Source organism: Camponotus vicinus, unplaced genomic scaffold (assembly GCF_025532165.1).
Source record: "Camponotus vicinus isolate PSW18456_S1 unplaced genomic scaffold, iyCamVici1.0 SCAF_3, whole genome shotgun sequence".
NCBI lineage: Eukaryota > Metazoa > Arthropoda > Insecta > Hymenoptera > Formicidae > Camponotus > Camponotus vicinus.
Window position 1 is genome coordinate 4,521,005 of NW_028141967.1, and position 25,353 is coordinate 4,546,357.

The 25,353-nt window shown below is 32.4% G+C and overlaps 2 protein-coding genes and 1 long non-coding RNA gene across 4 annotated transcripts in view; 2 read left to right on the top strand and 1 right to left on the bottom strand.

Moving 5' to 3' along the window:
- Positions 1 to 2,789: 2,789 nt before the first annotated feature.
- Positions 2,790 to 25,353, top strand: part of Rpn2 (Regulatory particle non-ATPase 2) — a 48,437-nt gene continuing 25,873 nt past the window's right edge. For both annotated transcript variants that reach the window (XM_083092930.1, XM_083092929.1), the window contains exons 1-10: positions 2,790 to 2,936; positions 3,523 to 3,640; positions 3,753 to 3,922; positions 4,004 to 4,212; positions 4,378 to 4,854; positions 5,104 to 5,330; positions 5,564 to 5,819; positions 6,006 to 6,194; positions 15,529 to 15,744; positions 16,989 to 17,053. In XM_083092930.1, the coding sequence (XP_082949056.1) occupies positions 2,903 to 2,936; positions 3,523 to 3,640; positions 3,753 to 3,922; positions 4,004 to 4,212; positions 4,378 to 4,854; positions 5,104 to 5,330; positions 5,564 to 5,819; positions 6,006 to 6,194; positions 15,529 to 15,744; positions 16,989 to 17,053 (1,961 nt within the window). In that variant the 5' untranslated portion in view covers positions 2,790 to 2,902. The remainder of the gene's footprint in view (positions 2,937 to 3,522; positions 3,641 to 3,752; positions 3,923 to 4,003; positions 4,213 to 4,377; positions 4,855 to 5,103; positions 5,331 to 5,563; positions 5,820 to 6,005; positions 6,195 to 15,528; positions 15,745 to 16,988; positions 17,054 to 25,353) is intronic.
- On the bottom strand, positions 10,327 to 13,713 carry LOC145967932 (pancreatic triacylglycerol lipase). The gene is made up of 7 exons (XM_083093036.1): positions 13,660 to 13,713; positions 12,849 to 13,017; positions 12,617 to 12,768; positions 12,038 to 12,286; positions 11,614 to 11,790; positions 11,418 to 11,529; positions 10,327 to 10,470 (listed from the first exon to the last, which is right to left on the bottom strand). Exons 1-7 carry the CDS (start codon positions 13,682 to 13,684, stop codon positions 10,413 to 10,415), a joined length of 942 nt encoding a protein of 313 aa, XP_082949162.1. The 5' UTR covers positions 13,685 to 13,713; the 3' UTR covers positions 10,327 to 10,412.
- Positions 11,382 to 11,952, top strand: LOC145967933 (uncharacterized). Its single transcript, XR_014437616.1, has 2 exons — positions 11,382 to 11,500; positions 11,639 to 11,952. It is a non-coding gene; the product is annotated as an uncharacterized LOC145967933 (long non-coding RNA).

Sequence of the window (25,353 nt, forward strand, 5' to 3'; positions counted from 1 at the left end):
TAATCCTTCGTATGGCGCGAGACATATAAAAATATAATGATATAAAAATAAGATAAAATAAGATAAATAAAAATGTAAATAAATATACGGAGTGCCTCGCTAATCCTTCGCATGAACTTGACGCGGGGCATATAAAAATATGACGATATAAATCGTTAAAATAAGATAAATAAATATAATTAATAATATAAATTAATAATCTGAATAAATATAATATAAATAAAACTTAAAAAGTTTTATATTTTAATTTTATAACTAACATTTTATAATATAAATTATAAAATTAAAATATAAAACTTTTTAAGTTTTATTTATATTATATTTATTTATATTATTAATTTATATTATTAATTATATTTATTTATCTTATTTTAACGATTTATATCATCATATTTTTATATGCCTCGCGTCAAGTTCATGCGAAGGATTAGCGAGGCACTCCGTATATTTATGCGCGAGTCGGATTGAGAATCATCAGATTATCGAATCTTATAACGGCTGAACGGATCGAATTCTTAAGCTTAATCGATAGAGCGAGTTTGAATTGTATAAAGACAAAAATAAAGAAAGTATCTTTATTTTTGTTCTGCATGATCTATAAACGGAGATATCATGATGCAAAATCGAAATATGGAAATTTTCATTTAAGAAACATCTTTATCATCACTGTCATCAACGCACATCTACACAACACAAAAAGAGAAAGCGTGCAGTTTCTCTCTCGACAGAAGATTGCGTTAGCGACGCTCTGCGATATTAATGACATATGACATTAGTTACATGTGTAATTTAACCAGAGTTGGGAACGTTACTTCAAAAAAGTAACGCGTTACCGTTACTCGTTACTAATTTTGCAAAGTAACTCGTTACCGTTACCGTTACTAAGAAAGTAACGATTCGTTACTTTTTCGTTACTTTTTATAATATAAAATTGAAATTAATTTATTTTAAAATACAATTATTATTTTATAGTATTTATTATAATTGATTTTAAAATATAATTATTACTTTTATATATTCGATAATTATAAATTATTCCATCATTGATGTTCCTCATATTTAATTTTTCATTTATTGTAATTTGGAAATTTTAGATTTATGAATACAGAGAAAAACATCATGCATGTATCAAACGACGCGGTAGCGTCGCGACGCCAAGTACATAAAAAACTGATAAAAAATTGGATCCTAGCATTGAGAGTCACTGTTCTCGATGCGGCGCTACCAAGTAGCTTATCCGGAATTTTACGTTAAATGACGTCACATAAACTTTCGATTGAAATATTTCAGAAACTAAAGCCGTAATTAAAAATCTAACGGCATTTTTCTCATATAATGTGAATACAAGCTTTCGATTGTGACCAGTTTGAATAAAATCGGTGCAGTCAATCCCGAGAAATGATAATCGCATGTCAGAATTGTGACATTTTTCATTTTCCATCATAAGGTTCAGACTCATGAACGATCTTCGCACGCACACATTCAAAGCGATTTTGTCCCTCAAGCTGCGTTCATAACGCCCATATATGATTATTCGCTTTAGTGTGCAAAAATGCTTTAAGAAACAAAACCATTTATGTACATGTGTGTGCATACGTGTGATATGTGTATATGTGTGTGTATACGTGTGAGAGATTAATTTATCGCATAACAATTTTCAAAAACCTCTTGGGGGTAAAATCTAATCCATCTCGAAAACGGTATCACAAAAATATAAAAACTGTGCCGTTAGATAAGACTTCTAAGGAGACTAATTTATCGTATTATAACAATATTCAAAAACCACCCCTTGGAAGTGAACTCTAATATATAGAAAATGAAACCTTGTAAAAATACGCAACTTACCCTTAGTAAAGATTTTTAAAAATGCGTATATATTTTTTGCAGAAATAATATAAATTTTTACAAAAAGGTGGTGATATCCCTCTAGAAACAACCTTATAACGGTAAAATAAAGTACGTCAAGTATATAAAAAAATATATTTAAAAAATCTAACAAATCTATATTTTCTGTAGAAATAAAATAATGAGAGGAATCAATTGGTGTAAAGAAAACACATAGTTGTTTTTAAGAAAAAATATGGAATTGTTAATTGCAAATTACATATTTTTTCTTCAAAACAACTATGTGTTTTCTTTACACCAGTTGATTCGTCTTATTATTTTGTACGTATAAGTATTAAGGTAAGATAATCGAAAAATGAATATTTTACAAGATATTTTACGGTTTATGTAAAATTAAGAAATTATTTCAAGCCTCATAACTCAAAAAGTACTTAACGAAAAGGTACTTAATTATAGTATTTTGGAAAGCTCTTGAGATAAGCTACAAGAATATGCAATGACAAATAGTAGGTTCCATTTAAGAAATTGAAGGTGACCTTCATGTGACCTTCAAATAACTCTTCAAGGTCAAACCAATGATACCATCTTATGGCCCCCTCGAAACCAAACAACTTTTGTCTGAAACATTTTTCTCTCCCGGGCTTGGTTTTCGAGTTATTCTCCATTAAAGGTTAAAATGGTCCACCCTGTATATATAGAAAGAGAGAGAGAGAGAGAGAGAAAGAGAGAGGACGAAAAAACTTATTTATTTTAAAAATTTATTTAATATATACGTACAAGCGTTTTATAGCACTCGTATTATCGGTATTTCGTGCCTATTAGTACGGAACAGAACCAGAAATTGAAATTGTGCATATTACCCTTTGCGAACATTCGTGGATTTTGGCGTTTGTTCAACACTCTTGCCTCACAGATGTCGCTAAGGTCGCTGGAGATCTGTCAAGAGGCTGAACGTATCTACAAGTTCAAACAAATTCGCGGCGCTATCTCTTTGTACTTTGTGTGTCTCCGTTCTCCAGGAAATTCACTGTCTTTACTGTCAATCGTCAATCGTTCGATGAAATTCGGCAAGATGAATATCACCTCAGCAGGTAGGTCGTCAAATAATCTTCCACCGCCTCAAGTACATTCTTTATCGATCGTCCGAGGATTTTATTACGTTCGCGCGTAATTTTCATGCGATGATTTGCAAATCACGCGAGACTTAACCTTGAAGGCATTTTCGGATAACTTCGGAGCATCCATTTCTAAAAGTCAAGGAAACGAAGAGACGAATTTTACAGGATTTTATCAGATAATAAATGAAAATTTATCGTTCATTTTATTTATTACTTTATCACATTTATGTCATTTATATTATTCGTGTAATTTTCGTTGTAATTTTGTCACCTTCTATGACGATATAATGTGACAAAATTTGTCATTTTATTTGTAATTTTGTCACATAATCTAACAATATAATGTGACCAAGGCTGAAAGATCGGGAAAACGCTCTGGATGCTTTGAAGCGTTTGATTGACCAATTAAGACAAAAGGAGTAAAGATTTTTTTAACCTGAGGGGTCAATCAAACGCTTCAATGCATTCAGATTGTAGCCCAAATATATAATTTTCTTTATATGTCACATTATATGTGACGATAATAACTTCAACATAAGTACAATTATAATTTTTGCAGCTGGCATAATTTCCTTGTTGGAGGAGCCGATGCCTGAACTGAAAGTGTTTGCTTTGAAGAAACTGAACATGATAGTAGATGAATTCTGGCCCGAGATTTCTGAGGCTATCGAAAAGATGTACGTAGAAAGCAAACAAATTTATCTTTATGATATATTTATAATATATATTCTCATTTTGATCCTATTATTGCTTGTCTGAATACGATGTTGTTTTATATTGTTTTTATAGTGAAATCCTGCATGAGGATAAATCGTTCCAGCAACATGAATTGGCTGCTCTGGTCGCCAGCAAGGTGTATTATCATCTGGGTAGTTTTGAGGATTCGCTGACTTATGCTCTTGGAGCAGGAGAGCTGTTTGATGTCAATGCTCGAAACGAATATGTTGACACTACTATTGGTATGGCAGAATTATAATTATTGTCAACGTTTAAATCTTAAGTGTTGTTTTTAAATCAATCTTTTTAACTTAATCTTTCAGCCAAGTGTATCGATTATTATACGCAGCAACGTGTCTTGGAAGCAGAAGGAAAACTTCCGCCAGGAAGCAAGGGCATTGATCCTAGACTGGAGGGAATAGTAAATCGAATGTTCCAACGTTGTCTCGATGACAATCAATATCGTCAGGCCTTGGGTCTTGCCCTGGAAACACGCAGGATGGATATATTTGAAGCAGCTATCATGCAATCTGTGAGTATTAGTTTCACTGGTACTTTATAATTATTGTATATATAATTTAATATGAATTATTGATCCATATTGATCTCGTGTACTAAATACTCTTTTAAATAAATTTAAAAATTAAAAAACAAAATTTATATTAATACAAGAACACAAAATTCTCTTTCTTTTTAGGACGACGTGAGTGGGATGCTATCGTACGCTTTCCAAGTAGCCATGAGTCTTATTCAGAACCGTGGATTTCGTAATACTCTACTCCGTTGCTTGGTCAGCCTCTACCGGAACCTAGGCACCCCTGACTATGTCAATATGTGCCAGTGTCTCATTTTTCTGGACGATCCGTTGGCCGTAGCTGAACTTCTGGATCGACTGAGCAAGGGTTCACAAGACTGCGTGCTGATGGCTTATCAGATCGCCTTTGATCTGTACGAATCTGCGACCCAACAGTTTCTTGGTCGTGTCTTGCAAGCTTTGCGAGCTACCGCGCCTATTCCGGGCGCGCTTCTGGTTAAGCCGATAGTTAAACCAGCTGCCGCTACCACTGCCGCTAAGACAACCGAAGACAGCACAGAAACTACAAACATGGAGACCAATGAAGGAACTACAGCTCCCAATACAGAAGAAAAGGCTCAGCGCAGCGTCGAGAGCTTGGTATTATTATATTAATTATTTAATAAAATTATTATTAACTAAATTATTATGTTGTAGATATTAGCTAAGTTATAGAATCTTAATCATAGTGTTAATTATAGATTATGTTGTTTAGTGTACTTTACTTTTTATTTTATAATTATACATATTATATATATTGATAATATTATATGATGTTATTATTGATTATTAATATATATATAATGAGAAAAAAAATATTTTTTAATATCTTATGACATTTTTCTTTAGAATGCAGAGGAGAGGGAGCAGCAGGAGCGCGTGGATGCTTTATCGAGTATTTTGGGCGGTGAAGTATCCATTGATTTGCATCTGCAGTTCCTAATTCGCAGCAATCATACCGATATGCTGATTCTGAAGAATACCAAGGATGCGATACGAGTTTCAATTTGTCATACTGCTACTGTAATCGCGAACGCTTTTATGCATTCTGGGACGACTAGCGATCAATTTTTAAGGTATATATTTATTTTGAAGACTTAAATCTGAAATTTAGAAACTTTTTCTTTTTTAATATTTTAATTTTTTATTTGTCAGATTTTTTTAATTTTAAAACAAAAAATATGAAGAAACTGAAATGTGTTGGAGTTTTTAATTTTCTGAAAATTTTATTTATTTAAATTTTTTAATTTTGAAAAAGTAAAATATAAAAAAATAGTTTTTAATTTTCAAAATATTTTTTATTTTTCAGAGATAACCTAGAGTGGTTAGCACGAGCCACTAATTGGGCGAAACTGACTGCAACGGCTTCTCTGGGAGTGATTCATCGGGGACACGAGCAAGAAGCTTTAGCTCTCATGCAATCTTACTTGCCAAGAGATTCCGGTGCTGCTGGTGCTGGATACTCAGAAGGCGGTGGTTTATACGCTTTGGGACTTATACATGCTAATCATGGGGCTGCAATCACGGACTATCTTTTGGGTCAATTAAAAGATGCTCAAAATGAAGTAAGTTCATATAAAATATTCTTCTCTTAATAATTTTATCTTGAAATAGATTTCTTTAGTTACATGTTAAATTTAAATATGTTTATTATAATTTTTGTTGTTTTATTAAATAATTAAAAAATGTATCTGCATAAAACTTAATATAGCAGTTCGATGTAGCCTTATCTTGTAAAATTTATTTGCTAGATGGTTCGTCACGGTGGCTGCCTCGGCCTTGGATTAGCCGCGATGGGCTCGCATAGACAGGATGTTTATGAGCAACTGAAATTCAATTTGTATCAAGATGATGCTGTGACCGGCGAAGCGGCCGGTATTGCTATGGGCATGGTCATGCTAGGATCCAAATCTACACAGGCTATTGAAGACATGGTCGCAGTAAGTTTAATACATATTTTACATATTTTACATCTCTCGTTTTATTTCAGCTATTAAAAAAATAGTAGATACGAGATATACGCTCTTATGAAAGGCAAAGATGAAAGAAATAAAAGTTGGCGCATTAAAAGATCGAAAATAGATCCTCTTTTTCTTCGGTTTTAGATCGTGTTATCTTATGTAAAGAAAGATTTTAAAGTCCAAAAAAATGTTCTTGCTATTGATAAATTAATTAAATAATTTGGAGAAAATGCAGGGTAAATCATAGTATATTTAGAAAGTATTTTGAAAAACTATATTTAATACGATAGAAATATTTACAAAAAAATATAGAAATTGTGCATAACTATAGCACAACAGTATTAATTATCATCCGAATGCGATTGGCTTACTCTGGCCATTTCTAAAATATATATTCGATGAAAATAAAATAGAACCGATAATGCATCATTAATTATCATCTTTAATCGACGGAAGAAAATCTATGGGGGATGTCTATCAATTTTAAATACTAATAATTTTAATAATAAAAAATAAAATTATATAATTCATTTAAACAAAGTAGAGATAGATAATAATACAGAAATAAGGCAAAAGGAAGAAAAACAACATCTTGTAAAGCATATATCACGTCTTGTAAAACATATATCCTACATATAAAGCATACATCATGTATGTTGAAGAATGAAAAGACTTTGTATTTGCTTCGGATCGAGGGATGGTTTGTCTATGAATATACTTCCGGTGCGGAAATCTTGCTTTATGATAGATTCGACAGTAATATAGGAAAGCTCTCATGTAAAATGTGCATCCAATCACCGTATCGCCTGCAAATTGCAGATTAATTAGTCTATCGAGTAATGAACGAAGCATCTTTTATTGAATAATAAACCGAATTTTCGGGGTCGGCGAATCTTATTAATCGATCCATCTTATCGAAACGTATCCTGTTGTTCTTCACCGTCTTTGGGACAAAATTCGAAAGTGTTGATCGTCGCTTTTATGTTTACAAAACTCGTCGTACAAATGTATATCACTTGCATCAGATTTGCATTTGATTTATTCACCTTTTGCCCTGGTTCTCCAGACTCGAACGCAAGACTTACGCTCTGAAGATCTAAAACTGTGAATTGGAAATATCTACCTTAGCCTCTCTCTAGTTGATTAAGAATTTGGAAAGTAAAAAAAATTTAATTTATAAATTTAAGAGGTTTTTAAAGGCTTGAAAAGAAAACTTGAAAAAAAATAAAAAGAAAAAAGAAAGTATAGTAATATATATATATTATTATATATTATTATATATATTATTACTTCCTTTTTCTTTTTTTTTTCAAGTTTTCAAGCCTTTAAAAAAACTTAAATTTATAAATTAGATTTTTACTTTATATATAGGGTGTCCCAGACTTAACGAATCAGCCGTTAATGGTAGATTCTTGAGATCATTTGGAAATGAAAATCTTAATACCAAAATGTTGAGGAAAATGTAGTTTCGGCGCTACAAAAGATTAAAGATTACCAGTCGGCGCGTTACGTTCTCCTATGCTCAGGGACATAGCCCATCAAGGAGCCCGCGTACAGCGCGATAATATCGATATCGATAGAGGAATGAATATAAAATAAAAAATAGAATTCTGCAGTGAGCGCGATTGTGTTTTCCATGCGACAGTAGTTACTAGTTTGGACATTTTTATGAAGTCTTCCTCAACATTTCGTTAAGTCTGGGACACCCTGTATATAAAGGTTATATAGTATAATCCTTAAAATATATGTTATCGATTCGAGAAATCAAGAATCCTGAAATTCGACTATTATTAACAAAGATTCTACCGTTTTGGATTTGTAAGCAAGAAAAGAAAATGTTAAATGCCTTTTGTGGGATTTACCTCGGCCATTTCGTTGATCGTGAAACGAGCACCCAGATCGTCGTGCGCTCCTAAAGAATATCCGACTATCGTGGTCTTGTCAGGATCCAGGCCTGCTTTATTTTCGAGAAAATCTATCAGGAAAGCCACGTGTTGACACGAATGACACGCTATTCGCGGCTTTACAATACCAGAGAGATCCGACCACGTCCCGTCAGTCGATCAGAATGACATTATAATCTACAACGCTGATATAAGCTAAGGATATTAATGGACATTAATGAACGAGCAGAAATTTAATCGTCGAGATTCAAGGCCCTAAAATAATCCGTGGAAATCAGAAATTTGAAAATTTAAATTAAATTTGAATTATCCAGTTAGAGAATCTAAAAGATCTTTGGAAATTAAAAATAAAAGAAGGAGAAATTATATAAAAATTATACATTAAGGATTTTAGAAAGTAAAAAAATTTAAGAATTTTAAAGGAAAAAAAGGAAGTATAAGGATTATATAATATTGATTCTCGAGAATCCAAAGACTTGACGGTTTATGAAGATTCTATCGTCTCGAATTTGTAAACAAGGATCTCCTTCTCAACCTTTGCAATCTTCTCGCCATCCATGAGTAATCAATCGAGTGGAATGATCAAAATTTCAAGAACTGTTCTTCATACTATCTAAATCGTCGATAAATATAGGCCTATGAGCTTGCCATGATTTGATTTAATTATGTGTCTATAATTAGTTAATTAAATCTATTATCTTTGTATAATATATAGGAAACTTTTCTTTAATTTTACATTTTTATATAAAGTTATAAATGGCTGTGTTGATTGCTCTGATATCTGAATGTTAATTTAAATATATCGACGAGGCATTTCGGGAAGAGCTTGCTTTTTCATGAAGAATTTCATCGAACTATGTATGGTAGATTTAGATCTGTGTTAATCGATTATTTCCGCTAGCAATTAAGTGCTCAGATAAGATTGATTTTTTTTTATTCAATTAAGTAGTTCTTTCAAGAATGCGTTAATTCACTATCTCAATTAGGTTTATCTAAATTATGTATTAATGATTAGCTTTATATATTTTTACATTTGTTTTCACTCTTGTATTCTTTATTTTCTTTTTATTTTTTTTCTCTCTTTATAATATTTATCACTCTTTTCTCGTATTTTCTTTTTTTTTATTATTTTTTTGTAATGTTTTTTATTATTTTATGTAAAGGGATTTTCTCATAAATAAATTTATCTCTATTTATATTATTTATCTATATACATAAATGTACTTTTGGATCATTTTTCGGATTATTTCTAAAAAAAAATATATGTAATTTAATCTTCTTAAAATTATCAATCATACGCGATATTCTTCTTGTGCCAATATTTGGGACATATATGTCGAGGGCACAAATAGAAGCTAGTGTTTTGAACTGATTCGTAAATGTCATCAAATTCTGCCTATGTCAATTCGGGTTTGCTTGTATCGACTACGTACACGACATCTCATCATCGTTGACAGAAGTCGCGTAGTTTGCATTCGCCGCGAGGGATGTCAATAGAGAAAGATACACTGTCACATCGATCACCGAAATTTTCTCGCAAAATGGAATTAAATATGTTGTATGCAGAGACGTACGCGAAATTCAAGAATAATTTTTTTTTATTAAAATTGCGAAAAAATCAAATAATATAAATATATTTTTTTTTTTCACGAAAGAGAACATAATCGAAAAGTAATATTCCTTTTTCATGAATATGCGATTGCCAGCCGAAGAATAATTTTTTCACGAATATGCAACTGCGAAATCCGAGAATAATTGTTTTTTACGTACGTAACGCGATTGTCGGCAAAGCAAACATCTTCGTAATAGATTGCATGTTGAAAATTCTGCTCTTAGTTTCCCGAATCTTTCTTTTATAGTCTGTTGATAGACATAGTTTAATTGTGTGATCGATAAATTTATGATATGACCCAATAAGTCAATCGCACGTGAATCGAAAAGACAGATTAATTTAAAAAAAAGATGAAAGAAAACGATTATGATCGAACATTCTTTTTTTTAGAATTATTACGATTTGTCGACAATCCTGATATAGTATATACAATAATATAAATACACAAAGTTATTGATCTGAAAAGTAATTACAAGTGCTTTAATGATAAAACGATATTTGCTCCTGTCAGAGTGATAGTGATGATGAAATACTGATAATGTAGTTGTGTATGTGAAGAGAACGAAAATATCGGATGAGTCATTTCAGTAACGTGAACAGACTTGAGAATGCTTGTAGGAAAATTTATTTTTTTTTTATCGCAGAATATTTGCAGGAGTGATAGTTATAAGACGATAACGTCTATCCGAGTGCGAACGGTGATGATGTGCGGGTTTTCAGAGTGTACTTTCCTCTCGCGCTGAAAATAATACAAACAATGAAATTAACGTCTCGGTCAATTTGCGTGAAGGAAAACGCGAAAGTTTCCGCGGCATTCGATATTTCTCAGCACAACATTTGAAAAAGAAAATATAAAAATGGGGAGGAAAGAGAAAAGAAAAACCGATGCAATAAGAAACAAATGTTCATTCTATTGAAGGAGAAAAAGAAGAAAAAGAAAACACATTTTTTGCTTAATAAAATAAAATAGGAGAAATTTAAATTAGGACTAGTGATTTACTTCGAAGACTTTGATATTCGAACTTTGAAGTTTCAAAGATTCAAAGTTTCGGTATTAAAATTTTTAAAGATCAAAATTTCACAGTTTCGAAGCTTCGAAGCTTCTTGGAAATTATTTATCTCGTGATAAATACATATTTATAAAATTATATGATAAAATCTGAAATGTCCGAAATTTTAAATTGTAACAACAATTTAAAATGTTGCAATTATGTTACTAAATTGAAAAATGTGTCTAAAAATTTTAATACTTAAATTTTAATTTTTAATAATTTTTTAATAATTTAATTTAATAATTTAATTTAATAATTCAATTCAATTTATTTTTTATATAATTTTTTGTACATTAATATCTTATAATATTTTGTATATTAATATTTTATAATATTTTTTTATTTATTTTAATTTTACATTTTATTGACTTCAATTTAACATTTTCTCATTTATTTTAATTCACTTTTATTTACAATATTTTCAACATTTCTTATGAATTTGTAAAAATATATTTTTTGAACTTTAAAAGTTTGAAGTTAACTTCTAGATTCAAAGCTTCGAAGCTGTCAAAAGTAACAACCCTAATTTGAATAGTAGCTTTTGCCATTGGAATGACACCTTTGTTTTTTATTTCACGAATTTTTTTATCGTACACAAATTATATTTTTTTTTACTAAATTAAATTATACTTACTTTGAATCGAAGTTTGGCCCGCCCATGAATACGTCACCGGCGCGGAAACCTGTTGGGTTCTTGACGGACTCGGCGTAATACAGGTAGGCTCTCGCATGCGCGCACGCGGGTACTGAAAATTAATTTAGCGCGTTAACTAATGAGCCAACAAGCGATATTGACTTGGGCGTCGAGGAGGCTATCGAGCCATATTTACTGAGCTTGCTGCATCCCGGTTGCAGGATACCGCCGTTCGGATAAAAATCGGAGTCACCGAGCGGGTTTTCGAGACCGATCGCACTCGTGTGGATCACCTGCACCAGATCCGCATCCGTGATGTCCACCCTTTCGCCTGGTCCTTTGGAGGTGAACGCGGGTTTCGCGGGATCTAGAGCTGCAAATCGACAATCCCTCTCATCTCTCAAATTAATTTTAAAAGATTAAAAAAAGAGAGTCCCGAGTTTCTTTTTTCCTTCAAAATTTGAGTTTGATCTTGGGAGAAAAATTTCCAACGTATCTTCTTCATTTTTTTTTATTAAAGAAATATGAGAAAATTCTCTTGATCGGTTATTATTTATTCTTCAAGTTCGAGTTTTGATTCTCTTCGTTATATTTTTTCCGCAACAAATACTTGGATTTACCCATCAATTCAGCGACTTTGCTGTTGGCGCCACGAGCTGCGAGACCGACGATGTGCCCACCCAAAGAATGTCCTACCAGTCTGAGTCTGGAGGTATCCAGACCCGCCTCCTTCTCCAGGAAATTTACCAATTTAGTCAGATGTCCCGCCACGAACGGTATGCTTCTCGCGACTTTCCAGTACCAGAGACTGCTAGCCGCTTTTTGCCAGTCAACCAGGATGACGTTGTAATCGTTGGCGCTGAGATAAGCTGGGATATTAAACAGAGAGAATGGTAGCGAAATAGAAATTAGTCTCGCCGAGATTCGGGGCGCTAAAAGAATCCATGGAATTTAGAAATTTAAATTTGAAAACGTTAGAAGAATTCAAAGACTCGGGAAATTAAGATGAAAAGGAGAAGGAGGAGAATAAGAAGTACGTATTAAAGATTCAGAGAGTTAAAAGAAATTAAATTTAAGGAGTTTAGAAATTCAGGAATATTTAAAGATAAAGTAAAGAAAAAAAAGAAAGAGATAAGAATTATATTAAGAAATCAGAGAGGCAAAAAGATCCAGGCAATTAAGATGAATTATGATTCTACCATCTCGAATCAAGGTGCTAGAGGATCCAGACGATATATTTGCCCGCCATCCATGAACGTAGATGCTAGTGGGATGTTCAGGATTCCAAAAACTATTATCCACGCTTTCCTTATCGTTGACAATTAACTGCTGTCCATTTTTCGGGTTGTTTCTAAATAAGAGATAAAGGTGATAATTTTTATTTTACCAGAGAATATTTCGAACAAATTTTTTAATTTTTTTTATATTTACCGTGTGAATAAAAAGAAGAAGGTCTCGAGAGCGGATTCCTCGATCTCGGCGAGTTCCACCGCCGTAGGTACAGGTTCGCTTTCATCGATCATGTACGATGTTCCATGGTCGTCGGCGAAAAGCGTGTAATTCCCATCCGTCGCGAGGGTCGCTAATAAAGTAGGATACACTGCAAGGAAAAGCCTCAATCTCTGTTTAAGATGATTTTTCGACATAAAATTAAACACAGATTTATGATAAAAAAAAATATATATTTTTTTAAAGCAATACATATTTGTGGTGAAAAAAAATTTATCCTTAAATGAAGTTAAAATTTTGTAAATTTTTTATAAAATTTTATATTTAATAGAATTTTTATATTTAATAAAATTTTTAATTTTAAATAATAATTATTAATAATAATTTTATATTTAATAAAATTTTTAATAAGAAATTTTTTTATTTAATAAAATTTTTAATAAAATTTTATATTTGTTAATATTTATTTTATATTTAATAAAATTTATTTTATATTTTATGGAAGTTATAAATTTTTAATAAAAAATTTATAGTTTTATTATATATATTTATAATTTTTATTATAAATTTTTAACAAAAATTATAAATTTTTTTTCCACCACAAATATGCCGTTTTACGAGGTAAGAGATTAACATCTCTTTTTAGTACATAAATATTTAGTAAATAAACAATATATTGGAAGATAAGCTTCTCTTAGAAATACGCTTAAATAAGTGTTGAAAAAAATAATATTTTTTCCTCCTCTACGAATATGCAACCGCGAAATCAGGGAACAATGTTCGTTTTACGCACACAATGCAATCGCCGGGAAAGCCATAATCTTCGCGATAATTTCTTTATAACTTCTTGAAGATTTTAACTTTTAACGTGTTTCCTGACGTTTCTTTTATAGTCTGTTATCGAGAAGAGACAACAAGATCGATACAGACAGAATGCGATCGATAAGCTGTCAATGATATCAATTAAATAGGCGTAATTAATTTGTGTGCCAATCCAATTTAAACAAGATTAATCGATTGTGCCATTTTATCATGACAGTTGAACTTATTTATTTTATTTATCAAATGTTAATTTATGTCGATAAGTCTGATATTACATAATAAAAACTCATTTATCTTTATCTCATATATTTGATTAAGTAATTTTTCAAGTGTTTCAATCCCGCTTTTCAAGGTTTTATTATTATAATGTAGATTAGTTTCGATTAGAGCTGGTAATTTAATTCGAAAATTCAAAGCTTTGAAGATTATATTAATAAATATATATTTATAAAATTATATGACAAAATCTGAATAAAATATTGCAATCACGTTGCTGAATTGAACAATATGTCTAAAATTTTCGATTTTCAAGTTTTTAATTTATTTTTTAAATAAATTATTAATAATTTATTATTATATAAATTATTATAAATTATTAATAATTTATTAATATATTAATTATTATAAATTATTTTTAATAATTTATTTTTTAAATAATTTTTTATGTATATATATTAATTAATTTTCACTTTTATTTACAATACTTTCAACATTTCCTACATGAAAAAATTTCCAAGAATATATTTTTCGAAGCTTGGAATTTTTTCGAAATTTCTTCAAAGTTGTCAAAAGTAACAGCTCTAGTTTCGATATCACGTACACTGAAAATACTTTTCTCTATAATTTTATTGTAGTTTATTGTAGGTAAAATTTTTTACACAGAGTTAGAAAGAGAAAGAGGGAGAAAAAAGTTACTTTTAGAAACTTTCTTCATAGCCACAGTTCTCAAGTGTGTCTGAAAGAAGACTGGTACGATTCGGTTACTTCTTTCTCGCCCTCTATTCATTAATTCGCCAATTTATTTCTCGTCGGATGTCCGGGGAAACAACGGTCGCGTTTTCTTTTTTTTGCGTCGATGTTTCCTCGAGGAAAGCAATTTCGCGCGCGGGCTGGAACAAACTTTCGTCGTCGCAAGCAGCAACCGCATCAGCATCAGCAGCAGGTCGATGCTAAACGAATCATAACTTGCCACTAGTCGGTCGGCTTAATCCAATTACCCATTACGGGTTCTCCATAATGTGTCCCGGCGGCTGCGATTAAGTAACGCACGAGCACATCTCGATCTCACCTGCAAAAAGCGGCATTGAACACGGCCCTGTTAAAAGAGATGATTCGGCGAAACAGAATTTTCTGAAAATCACACTGATTTATTCAGAGATGGAAAAGTTTCCCTCTCGCGAGAGAGAGAGAGAGAGAGAGAGAGAGAGAGAGAGAGAGAGAGAGAGAGAGAGAGAGAGAAATAAAGAAAAGAAAAACATTAATTTATTTTATTACACTGTACTTTACATGTACATCGCGTCGCGGTTCTTTATCCGGGGATTTTTACAGAGCGACGTGTAAGATCTCAATTTGAATAATTGGATAGACGCTTGGTTTAAACGAGGCGCCTTTCGCTCTCCGAGGATTTTTGTCGCGCGCCCGTTAATTAGAAAATTTAATCATTTGTTTAATATTTAAAGCGCGGCGTTAATTTGCAATGTTTATGCATGTAACCGCTCTAATGTTTCGCCTCTATCGCGAAAATGTAAGGTATTTTATTACATCAGCGTCAAAAGGACGGTCTCCTGTTTCGCGCATCGATTTTAGATCCTTTTACGAGGCTTTCTTCTGCTTTCCCCAGTACGCCCAAGAGACGCAGCACGAGAAGATCCTGCGCGGCCTGGCAGTCGGCATCGCCTTCACGATGTACGGTCGCCTGGAGGAAGCCGATCCCCTGGTGACATCCTTGTGCGCCGACAAGGATCCGATCCTGCGCAGGAGCGGCATGTATACCTTGGCGATGGCCTACTGCGGCACAGGAAACAACCAGGCCATCCGCAAACTCTTGCATGTTGCCGTAAGTTGTTGATCCGAAATGTACACCCCCAAATGTAGATACAGTATTCCTATCGATGTCACTTCGAATTGACATTTTATACTCGAGAATCTTTCATTTTTTTTACATACGAGTGTTTGAAAAATCCCGGATCGGTAAAATATCTTGAAAACGAGACATTTTAGAAAAAAATGTTTCGTACAAAAGTTGTTGGGTTTCAATAAATGCATCAATATGAACATATAATATGAATATATAAACGCATCTTATTTGTCCTTGAGCGTAACTATGGAGGAGCTCTCAAGGTCAACTTTAAAATTTTAAATGGAAACCTCCAATTTTTATTCAATATTCTTATAGCTTATCTTGAGAGCTTTCCAAAACACTATAATAAAGTATTTTTTCATTGAGTACTTTTCGAGTTGTTTTTAAGAAAAAATATGTAATTTGCAATTAACAATTACATATTTTTTTATAAAAACAACTATGTTGTTTCTTTACACCAATTGATTCCTCTCATTATTTTGTACATAAAAGTATTAAGGTAAGATAATCGAAAAATGAATATCTTATTAGATATTTTATGGTTTATAAAGTAAAATTAAGAAATTATTTCAAGCCTCATAACTCGAAAAGTACCCAATGAAAAAATACTTTATTATAGTGTTTTGGAAAGCTCTCGAGATAAGCGATAAGAATATTGAATAAAAATTGGAGGTTTCCGTTTAAAATTTTAAAGTTGACCTTGAGAGCTCCTTCATGGTTACGCTCAAGGTCAAGTAAGTTTTGCTATTTGATGCATTTGTTGAAACCCAACAACTTTTGTATAAAACATTTTTTTTCTAAAATGTCTCATTTTCAAGATATTTTACCGATCCGGGACTTTTCTAACATATTGCATAGTTCTTTTCGATTTTTCTTCTATCGTTCTCTTGGTTTTATTTTGTTACGACTTTAGTGTCCTATAAATGGATTTTTTTTCCTTATTTTATACATAAGTGCTAAATAATATTCAAAATAATATTTTAAATTTTAAGATTTAGAAGTAAAACGTGTATTTTTAAAAGCTAAATTAATAAGAAATTAAAATTTGCAGTAGCTTATTTGTATAAAATAAAGGTTTTGATCCTTCTGATCTTTTTTTACGTATCGATTTAATCTGTGCGAGACACGGATGACTTTATATCGGTCTCAGAGAACAAGAGGTAGATTATATAATTTTCTCGCTGGATTATTATAATTTTTATTCCGTTTTATTCCAATAGGTCTCTGATGTTAACGATGACGTTCGTCGAGCCGCGGTTACTGGCTTGGGCTTCCTGCTATTCCGGTGAGTACCTTTGTAATGTTATCCAATTCCACAAAGTGAATTCAACGAAACCGAAGAATGCGGAAATTCCGCGCATTTGTGGACTCGCGGTTTTGGATCCTTTCAAAGCCGCGATTCCGCTAGATTCCGACTGAAATCATATTTAAGTGTATTCCAATCATAACTTGTCCAAAGCTCGAAGGTAATCTACCAAGATTACTACGACCCTCTCTGTGTGTGTGTGTTTTTTTTTTAAATAGAAGGGAAAGAGAGAAACATTAATCTTTCTTTAAATAACACCGATATCGAAGCGGACGATATCGAAAAAATATATTATAAAAAAAAGAATTACTCAATTGGATACGAATTCATCGGCGCGTTTCGTGCGCAAAGAATTAGAAATTTTTTTGCAATGTTGATTGAATATTGAGCAGGGAAAAAAATCAATTTATTGGATTATTAATTTATTACGAGCGCGTTCAACGCGCGAAGAATTCAAAATATTTATCCTACTGTAATAACATGGACTGAATATCAATTTATCGTATATATATTGTATGCGTGCTAATTCATTACCTTAAAATAATATCGAGGGAGTGGCTCTTATCCTTTTTAACAGAAGAGGAAAAAAGACAACATTAATTCTTCTTTAAATAAAATTGAAAAGAAAGGAATTACGAATGTTTAAATATTAATTTATCGGTACGAGAAATCCAAACCATTGATTCTTAATTCTTCTTTTTAATAACATCGATCAAGCATTAATCGGGACAAAAGAACCAGTCGATCGAGTAGTAATTTATCGGCACGTTATTATATTAAAACAAGTAACAATCAAGCTCTCGATGCATTATCGCGAAATACGTGTCAAGTGGACTCGAAAAATTTTTCGGCGAGAATGCAATTTGCACTAATGTACAATGGGTCATTTATTCTCGCCAGTTTATCGCGATAGATCGCAGATATTTTGGGATCGCGCGACGATAAAATGCGATAAACACGCGAGTAAATGAATGAAAAATAAATGAATGAGAATGCCACCTTATTTCGATTAGAAAGAGAGAGAAATTAGATATTATTATTTGCACGCAACTTCTGACAATTAAATTCCGTGATAATGATCTATTAGTAAATTATTTCGTCACCTGACACGTGTCCATAATTGCCGGACACATTTTAAAATTATTAAGCAACTTGGAAACAAATGACACATTCTTTCGATTTATATTTTAGATATTTTTTTGTAAGAAAATTTTTAAATAATTTTTTAAAAATAATTTTGTCAATTTTATATTTATATTTATTTATTAATTATATTTTATATTTATTTATTAGAAAAATATAATATATAATTTTGTTTTTTATTTTATGATTTTATTTTTAGTAGAACTTTTTGAATTATATTTTAGGAAAAAGAAATAATAGATACTTGAACATTTTTGTGGAAAAACAATTGATCTAAAAATATTTATTTTTTTGGAACATTCCATGATTTTCTTGGATATTAATTGTCAATTATATTTCAAGAATGCTCTTTTGAACTTAAAGGAGAATGTGATACAAGAAAATTTTTAAACAATTTTTTTGAATAATTTTGTCAATTTTTTTCGGAAGCATTCTATTTTTAATTTAATTAATTTTATTTTATATTTATTTATTTATTTATATTATTTATATTATTTATATTATTTATATTATTTATTTATATATATTTTATATTTAGTTATTAGAAAAATATAATATATAATTTTATTTTTGATTTTTTGATTTTATTTTCAGTAGAACTTTTTGAATTATATTTTAGGAAAGAAAAACTTAGATACTTGAACATTTTTGTGAAAAAATAATTGATCTAAAAATATTCATTTCATTTTTTTTGGAGCATTCTATGCTTTCCTTGGATATTAGTTGTCAATTATATTTCAAGAATGCTCTTTTGAACTTAACGGAGGACGTGTATATCGTAGCTTGACAAAGTACGAAAATGAGAGATAAACGAACAAGTTTAAACAGTTGTCGGCGGTTGGCGGCTGATTTGCAATTGTTAACATGAGACAATAAATGCGAGGATATCGCGACGCGAGCGTAAATTTGCCTTTTGCATAGCCATTTCCAGCCACAACCCACTCGCAACTGTTTAAACCTGGTTATTCTGCGACTCGAAACGAATTTCGCTTCATCACTTTCGCTCTGCTTTTGTTTTTCTTTCGCGGGAAAATATTTACCCTTCCAAATGTCGAAGTCCCTGCGAAAAGAAGAGTTTTTCGGAAGAATCGAAAATTCATTTTCGAGAGTCGAGCTGGATTCAGTTATTTCTACCAACGAGTTTCGAGAGAACAAAAGGAAGAGAGGTTGTAAACGTATTTGCAAATTTTTAGTCCTTCAGATTTCGCGGGTCAAAGGATAGGTATAAAGGATGCCCCGTATTTCCGTCGACGTAAAATCAAGGGAACAGGAAGCGAGCGAGGGAATCCATGTGCATGAAGGATCGCGAGATGTGCGGGAATCTGGGACACCGTGTATATAGATCATGCTCATTCGACTCTGTTTGCTTTATTCGCGTGCAGCTTTCCATATTAATTTTGAATGACGCGTTGCATTTTTTTTTCTTTCTCTCCCTCGCTTCTCTCTCTCTCCTTTTTTTTCGCTTTATCGCTCTCTTTTTTTTTATTTGCGTTTTTCACTTGTCCTTCTTTTTCAAGATTCTCCCCATTACCCTTTCTGTCGCTTCGTACCGATGAATAGAGGTCGACCTATTGAATAAGTTATGCAATACTGCAAACTGCACCACGCGCCATTTCTTTGCATTCAAATTGCAATTTCAGAATGGCCGAAATTTCGTAAGTAAACACAAACTTGAATGCGAGATTGTAGTTATTCTCTGGCTAACTTGAAACGTTTATAATCTCCTTTGTTCCTTACCATGAATAAGTAAATCTATGTGTGATGTTACTAAATGAAATGTGATGTTACTATAAATATTTGTGTGTCGCGTTACTATTAAAAATATAATCTTACAGAAAAGAGGATTGACGTTGAAATAAAATATGTGAAAAATTTTTAATATAAATTTCATGTAAATTGAATTAAACAATATTTATTAATTATTGTTTGAATTCTTTTGTATAAATTTTTATTTCGAATTTAATTCAATTTTTTGAAATTAAATTTATATTTTATAAGGAATTGATTTTCTCTCAAATTATAAAGCTTATATTTAACTATTAAAAATATAGTTTTACAGAAAAGAGGATTGATATTGATATAAAATATAGTTTTACAGAAAAGAGGATTGATATTGATATAAAATATGTGAAAAATTTAATAAATTTAATGTAAATTGAATTAAGGAATATTTATTAATTATTGTTTGAATTCTTTTGTATACATTTTTATTTCGAATTTAATTCAATTTTTTGAAATTAAATTTATATTTTATAAGGAATTAATTTTCTCTCAAATTATAAAGCTTATATTTAACTATTAAAAATATAGTTTTACAGAAAAGAGGATTGATATTGATATAAAATATGTGAAAAATTTAATAAATTTAATGTAAATTGAATTAAGGAATATTTATTAATTATTGTTTGAATTCTTTTGTATACATTTTTATTTCGAATTTAATTCAATTTTTTGAAATTAAATTTATATTTTATAAGGAATTGATTTTCTCTCAAAGCTTATGATAATCGATAATAATATAGGAAATATTACAAATTTTCTCTGTTTTATATTATTATTATTTCTATTTATTTATTAAAATTTATTCTAATAAATAAATTATTATTTTATAAGTTTTATTAATTATTTTATAAATTATTTTTAATAGTAACGCAAATTTTGAACTATAACTGAGATTAAAATTTATTTAAAAAGTTGTCAAATCTAATCATTTAATAAAAATTATATTTATCGAATTTTTTAAAATTTGATTTAAATTCTGACTTTATGACTTTTATTTTGTATTAAGCTATTTTGAAGTTAATTTAAGCGTCAAATTAATTTTCATTGAGATTTGAAAAGATTCAACGTCACCTTTCGGTCTCGCCACTTTTTTAAATCGATCAGGAATAATCCTTACTCACCTCGTATATCTCTAGACGTCACGTCGCCTCGCGTTACAGGACTTGCAGTTTTATGAAACGAGAAAAATAAAAATTCGGGGTGAAAATATCTCCGTCCCACGAGGGTGCGATATTCCGTCGGCGATAGTCGATGAAAGTCCAAGGAGCATCCCGGGATGCGACAGGTCGTGAAACACAATCGAGTGGCCGAATAAGAGAGAGAGTGAACTATCTTGCGAAAAGTTGTCTTCATGTGTGAAAAATCGACTTTGATAGGAAAGTTTGCACTAAGATATTTTTGTCATTGCAACGTATCGTTTTCTTTTTCTGGTTGATAGAAACCGCCGGGAGGATAATTCAACTCAATTCCTTTTCAATTTTCCGCGGGACCTCACTTCCTTATTGGTCCACTCGGTATATTGTCGGGGAAAAAGAAACCACCCACGTGATATTCTTCGCGCGTATGTCGCTCCTGCTGGTCCTGTTGTTCCACGATAACTATTCCTGGCCTCAGAAAGGACGTAGGATTGTATTTCTACTTTTCTATCTCCCCGCGAACGATTCTTCATTCATTTTGGTCTCATCTCGTGGGTTCTCTCGGAGAGAGACTCGTCGGGGGATATTTTGTAATTTTTAATGCCGAAAGAAATGTACTCTGTGAGACAAGTATATTGTAACGTCTGATCAAAATTCTTTGAAATATTAAACGCCGAGATCTTATTTTATCCCATGTTAGGCAAGAGAAAAGAGAACGAGACAAGCTTTTGTTGGAAAGAAAGACGCGAATTCTTATCTGTTTTTTTTTTATCTGACAAGAAGGAAATGAGATTTCTCTTTAACCGGTGGAGGAACATTTTTACGGATATTTGAGAGTTTGTTTCGAATTATAATGTGACAAGACAATTCGAGAACGGGAGCTCTTTCCTTTTCAAGTGCGATGACCGACATTTCGACAGATATTTGCCAGCGAATTGGGTCGGCCTTATCTTTTATCTATTCAGCCGGGACTCGACTTGGTGATAATCGATCGATAAGAGAGCTGGGGGCCCTTAATTGGAATACCAAGTCGATTCGCGGCTTCTCCTCTGAATAAATCATGAAAGAAGAAATAAAGAAGAAGCATTCTTTCCCGGAAAAAAATTGTTATTTGATCGCGCAATCACAGAGTTTCGCACGATTGCTTTCAGGATCAGAGATTATGCAAATGTGAGAGTGATACAGAGGGAGAAATCATATTTAACGGCGCCAGTCGATATTTATTTGCCGTTTAATAATTTATCGCGAAATCGAGAGAAGTGCTCGATTTTTAATTCACAAAGCTATTCAATTAACTTGGAATAAATGTAGACCCAATTTAGGATTTTAATCAACAAACGAACCTTTATCCGTGAGATTTTGCGTCGCGTAACAAAGAAGAAGGTACAAGACGGGGGGAAGAATCGATAGTTTTCATCTTCCCAGATCAACGAACTGAAAGCTCGACTTTATTTCATGTTGCAACTCTTTGATGAGTCCATTCTGCTCCCTTCAGGGTCGGAAACTCCGATATAAGCGAAGCTTACATCAACTTATTTCTAAATATTACTTTAAGTCGGTGTTCTCCCTGTCTCTTCTCAAGTTGCTCGCAAGAAAAGTTTATAAAGACCTGATACTTTTTTTTTTCTCTACATTTCGCGAGTTTCAAGATGCCATCATACTTTGTGTGATGAGAAGCTTTCTTCGGAGAGAGATCCGTCCCTGCTTCTCGTTTCTTCGCGGGATCCTCATTTCATTCTCGCGGTCCATCCTTTCTAATTAATGTCCGGACAATACGCGGCCTGGCGGTTTTCATTATTCAAATTTCAGGTCACGTGTTTTACTACCTCTCTTTTTTTTCCACGTTCAATCTCTCCAGCCCTTTGAATATCCTGTTCTATTTTCCTCGCCAATTCATCCTGCATGTTTCGTTGACCTTTAAAATGCAGTCACCTTTGATCTCGCAAACGTGACTACCGGACTGTGATTATCTATTCTTTTTTTTGCCAGTAAGTTTGATTTATTTCGGGTCGTATTTTTTTATTGTAAAAAAAAACGCACGAGAGGAATAAATCAAATTAGCCTCTTCATCTGTTAAAATAATTTATATATAAATAATATTCACGCGAATGAAAAAGCAATTTTCATCTCCTCGCACATTCGTCAGAGTTTATTTATATTATTATAATTAGATGTAGGAGGAGAGAAGGGGATTAATATTTTCAGAGAATTTTATTTTTCGCGCGAATCTTTTTATAGATGCACAACCTTTTTTTTTATAACGCTTAAATAAAAGGAGATTAAAAAGAGCGTGTTTAGGGATTACCGTGGAATTTATGACGTGTTTCACGTTCAGAAAAGATACTTTCGAGTGATTCACACAATCGCTTCGAGTCTGGCGATTAATATCGCGAGGGACGAATTTGCCTCGTGCATTTCGCAATTATTGGATTATCCGTAATGCTCCCCCCCTTTTCCCCTTCTTTCCATCGAACATTTGTAATCATCGTCGTTGAATAATGGCCGATTAATCATCGGTTTTATCGCGTTGACCGACGTTTTTCTTCAAGAGGAGGGAACGTGAAATATTACGAAATATCGATTGCGCGATGACGGGAATAACACTGGATCAATTGTGATTGTTATCACGTCTTGTAAACAATATAACGCGATTGCACTCATATATATGTGCAATTACTGGATTAGCAATATACAGGGTGTCCCAGACTTAACGAATCAGCCGTTAATGGTAGATTCCTGAGATCATTTGGAAACGAAAACCTTAATACCAAAATGTTGAGGAAGCTGTAGTTTCGGCGCTACAAAAGATTAAATATTACCAATCGGCGCGTTACGTTCTTCTGTGCTCAGGGACAGAGCGCATCAAGCCCGCATAGAGTGCGATAATATCGATATCGATAGAGGGATCAATATAAAATAAAAAATAAGATTCTGCAGTGAGCGCGATTGTGTCTTCGATGCGACAGTAGTCAGTAGTTTGAACATTTTTATGAAGTCTTCTTCAACATTTTGGTATCAGAATTTTCGTCTCCAAATGATCTCAGAAGTCTGCTATTAACGGCTGATTCATTAAGTCTGGGACACCCTGTATAGAGCTCCGACATTAAAATTACCAACTATTGTAAATAATATCCCAGATGGGAGTTCTCTCTTTCTCTCTTTCGTGTATTTTGTAGCATTTATTTTGTATATTGTATATATTTTAACGCGAAACATATTAATCACAATTGTTAAATTGATTGAGTACAGGTGTTGAAATTATATTAATTATCAAGTAATCTGTTAGTCGTGTCGCGTGTACATTTAATTTAATAATTACAATCGTTAAATAAACAATATCAGGGTATCGTGATTATTAATTATAATGGAATTCTCTATTGGACCGTGTGTGCGTTTCGGCTGATTCTTTTCGGGAACGCGTCGCGTTACCGCCAAAACATTAATTACGACCGTTGAGCAAAGAGTAACGGCGTGTATTATTGTGTAATTAGTAATTACTAATGCATCCTTCGTTTCGCGCATTATTTCAAGTACGGGGATTATATACAACGGTGGCTACGAGCGGGGTAAGCGATGCGCGCATCGATGGGCGGACGCACAACGAGCGATTTCGGACAAAGCAAGTCCGTAATTGAACGTGCAATCGTGGCCAATTAACGCGCGATTCCCGGAATTCGCAATGTAATCGTTAACGCGGTTATGGCAATGGCCGATGTCTGCAATTGATCGCTATTTATCCGTCCGAATGCGTACGCTATTTATTGATCGCGGGACACACAAGTTGTGTGTTGTCGTTGCCCGCACATCAGCTCCAACCTTACGCACCCCATCTCCCTCACCCCCTTTTAAATTCCTCCTCTTCGACGGCCAGATACACACGTCATGTTTCTGCTCTCATGTATCATATGTTGAGCATGACGTTCTAATTTGACGCTCTTCTTACAAATGTATTAAAGTCAAATATAGGAAGTTTAATGGAGAAATTATCGAAACGATTAAATGGCCTCATTTCGCGCGAATTTGATTGTGTAAACGATAATCACTAAATGATTGACCGTAGGAGATAAATTTTGATTTTTGTTCGATTGAGTTGAATCTCCGAGTTGAGTTTGCTTGGAGCAATCGAAGAGATGTGTCGAAGGTCGAGATATACCAGAATGGAATTTAAACTAAATCGAGAGAAATAAATATTGCAGACTTCATATTTCTCGTTTAAAA

What these genes read in the sequence shown, in the direction of transcription:
- LOC145967932 (XM_083093036.1), bottom strand. Translation starts at nt 13,684, where the DNA reads ATGGCTTTCCCGGCGATTGCATTGT. An exon ending in TTTCCCGGCGATTGCATTGT is followed by an intron (nt 13,018 to 13,659) that starts GTGCGTAAAACG and finishes TTTTCCTTGCAG; the next exon opens with TGTATCCTACTTTATTAGCG. An exon ending in GGGCCAAACTTCGATTCAAA is followed by an intron (nt 10,471 to 11,417) that starts GTAAGTATAATT and finishes TATTATTTTCAG; the next exon opens with CGCGAGAGGAAAGTACACTC.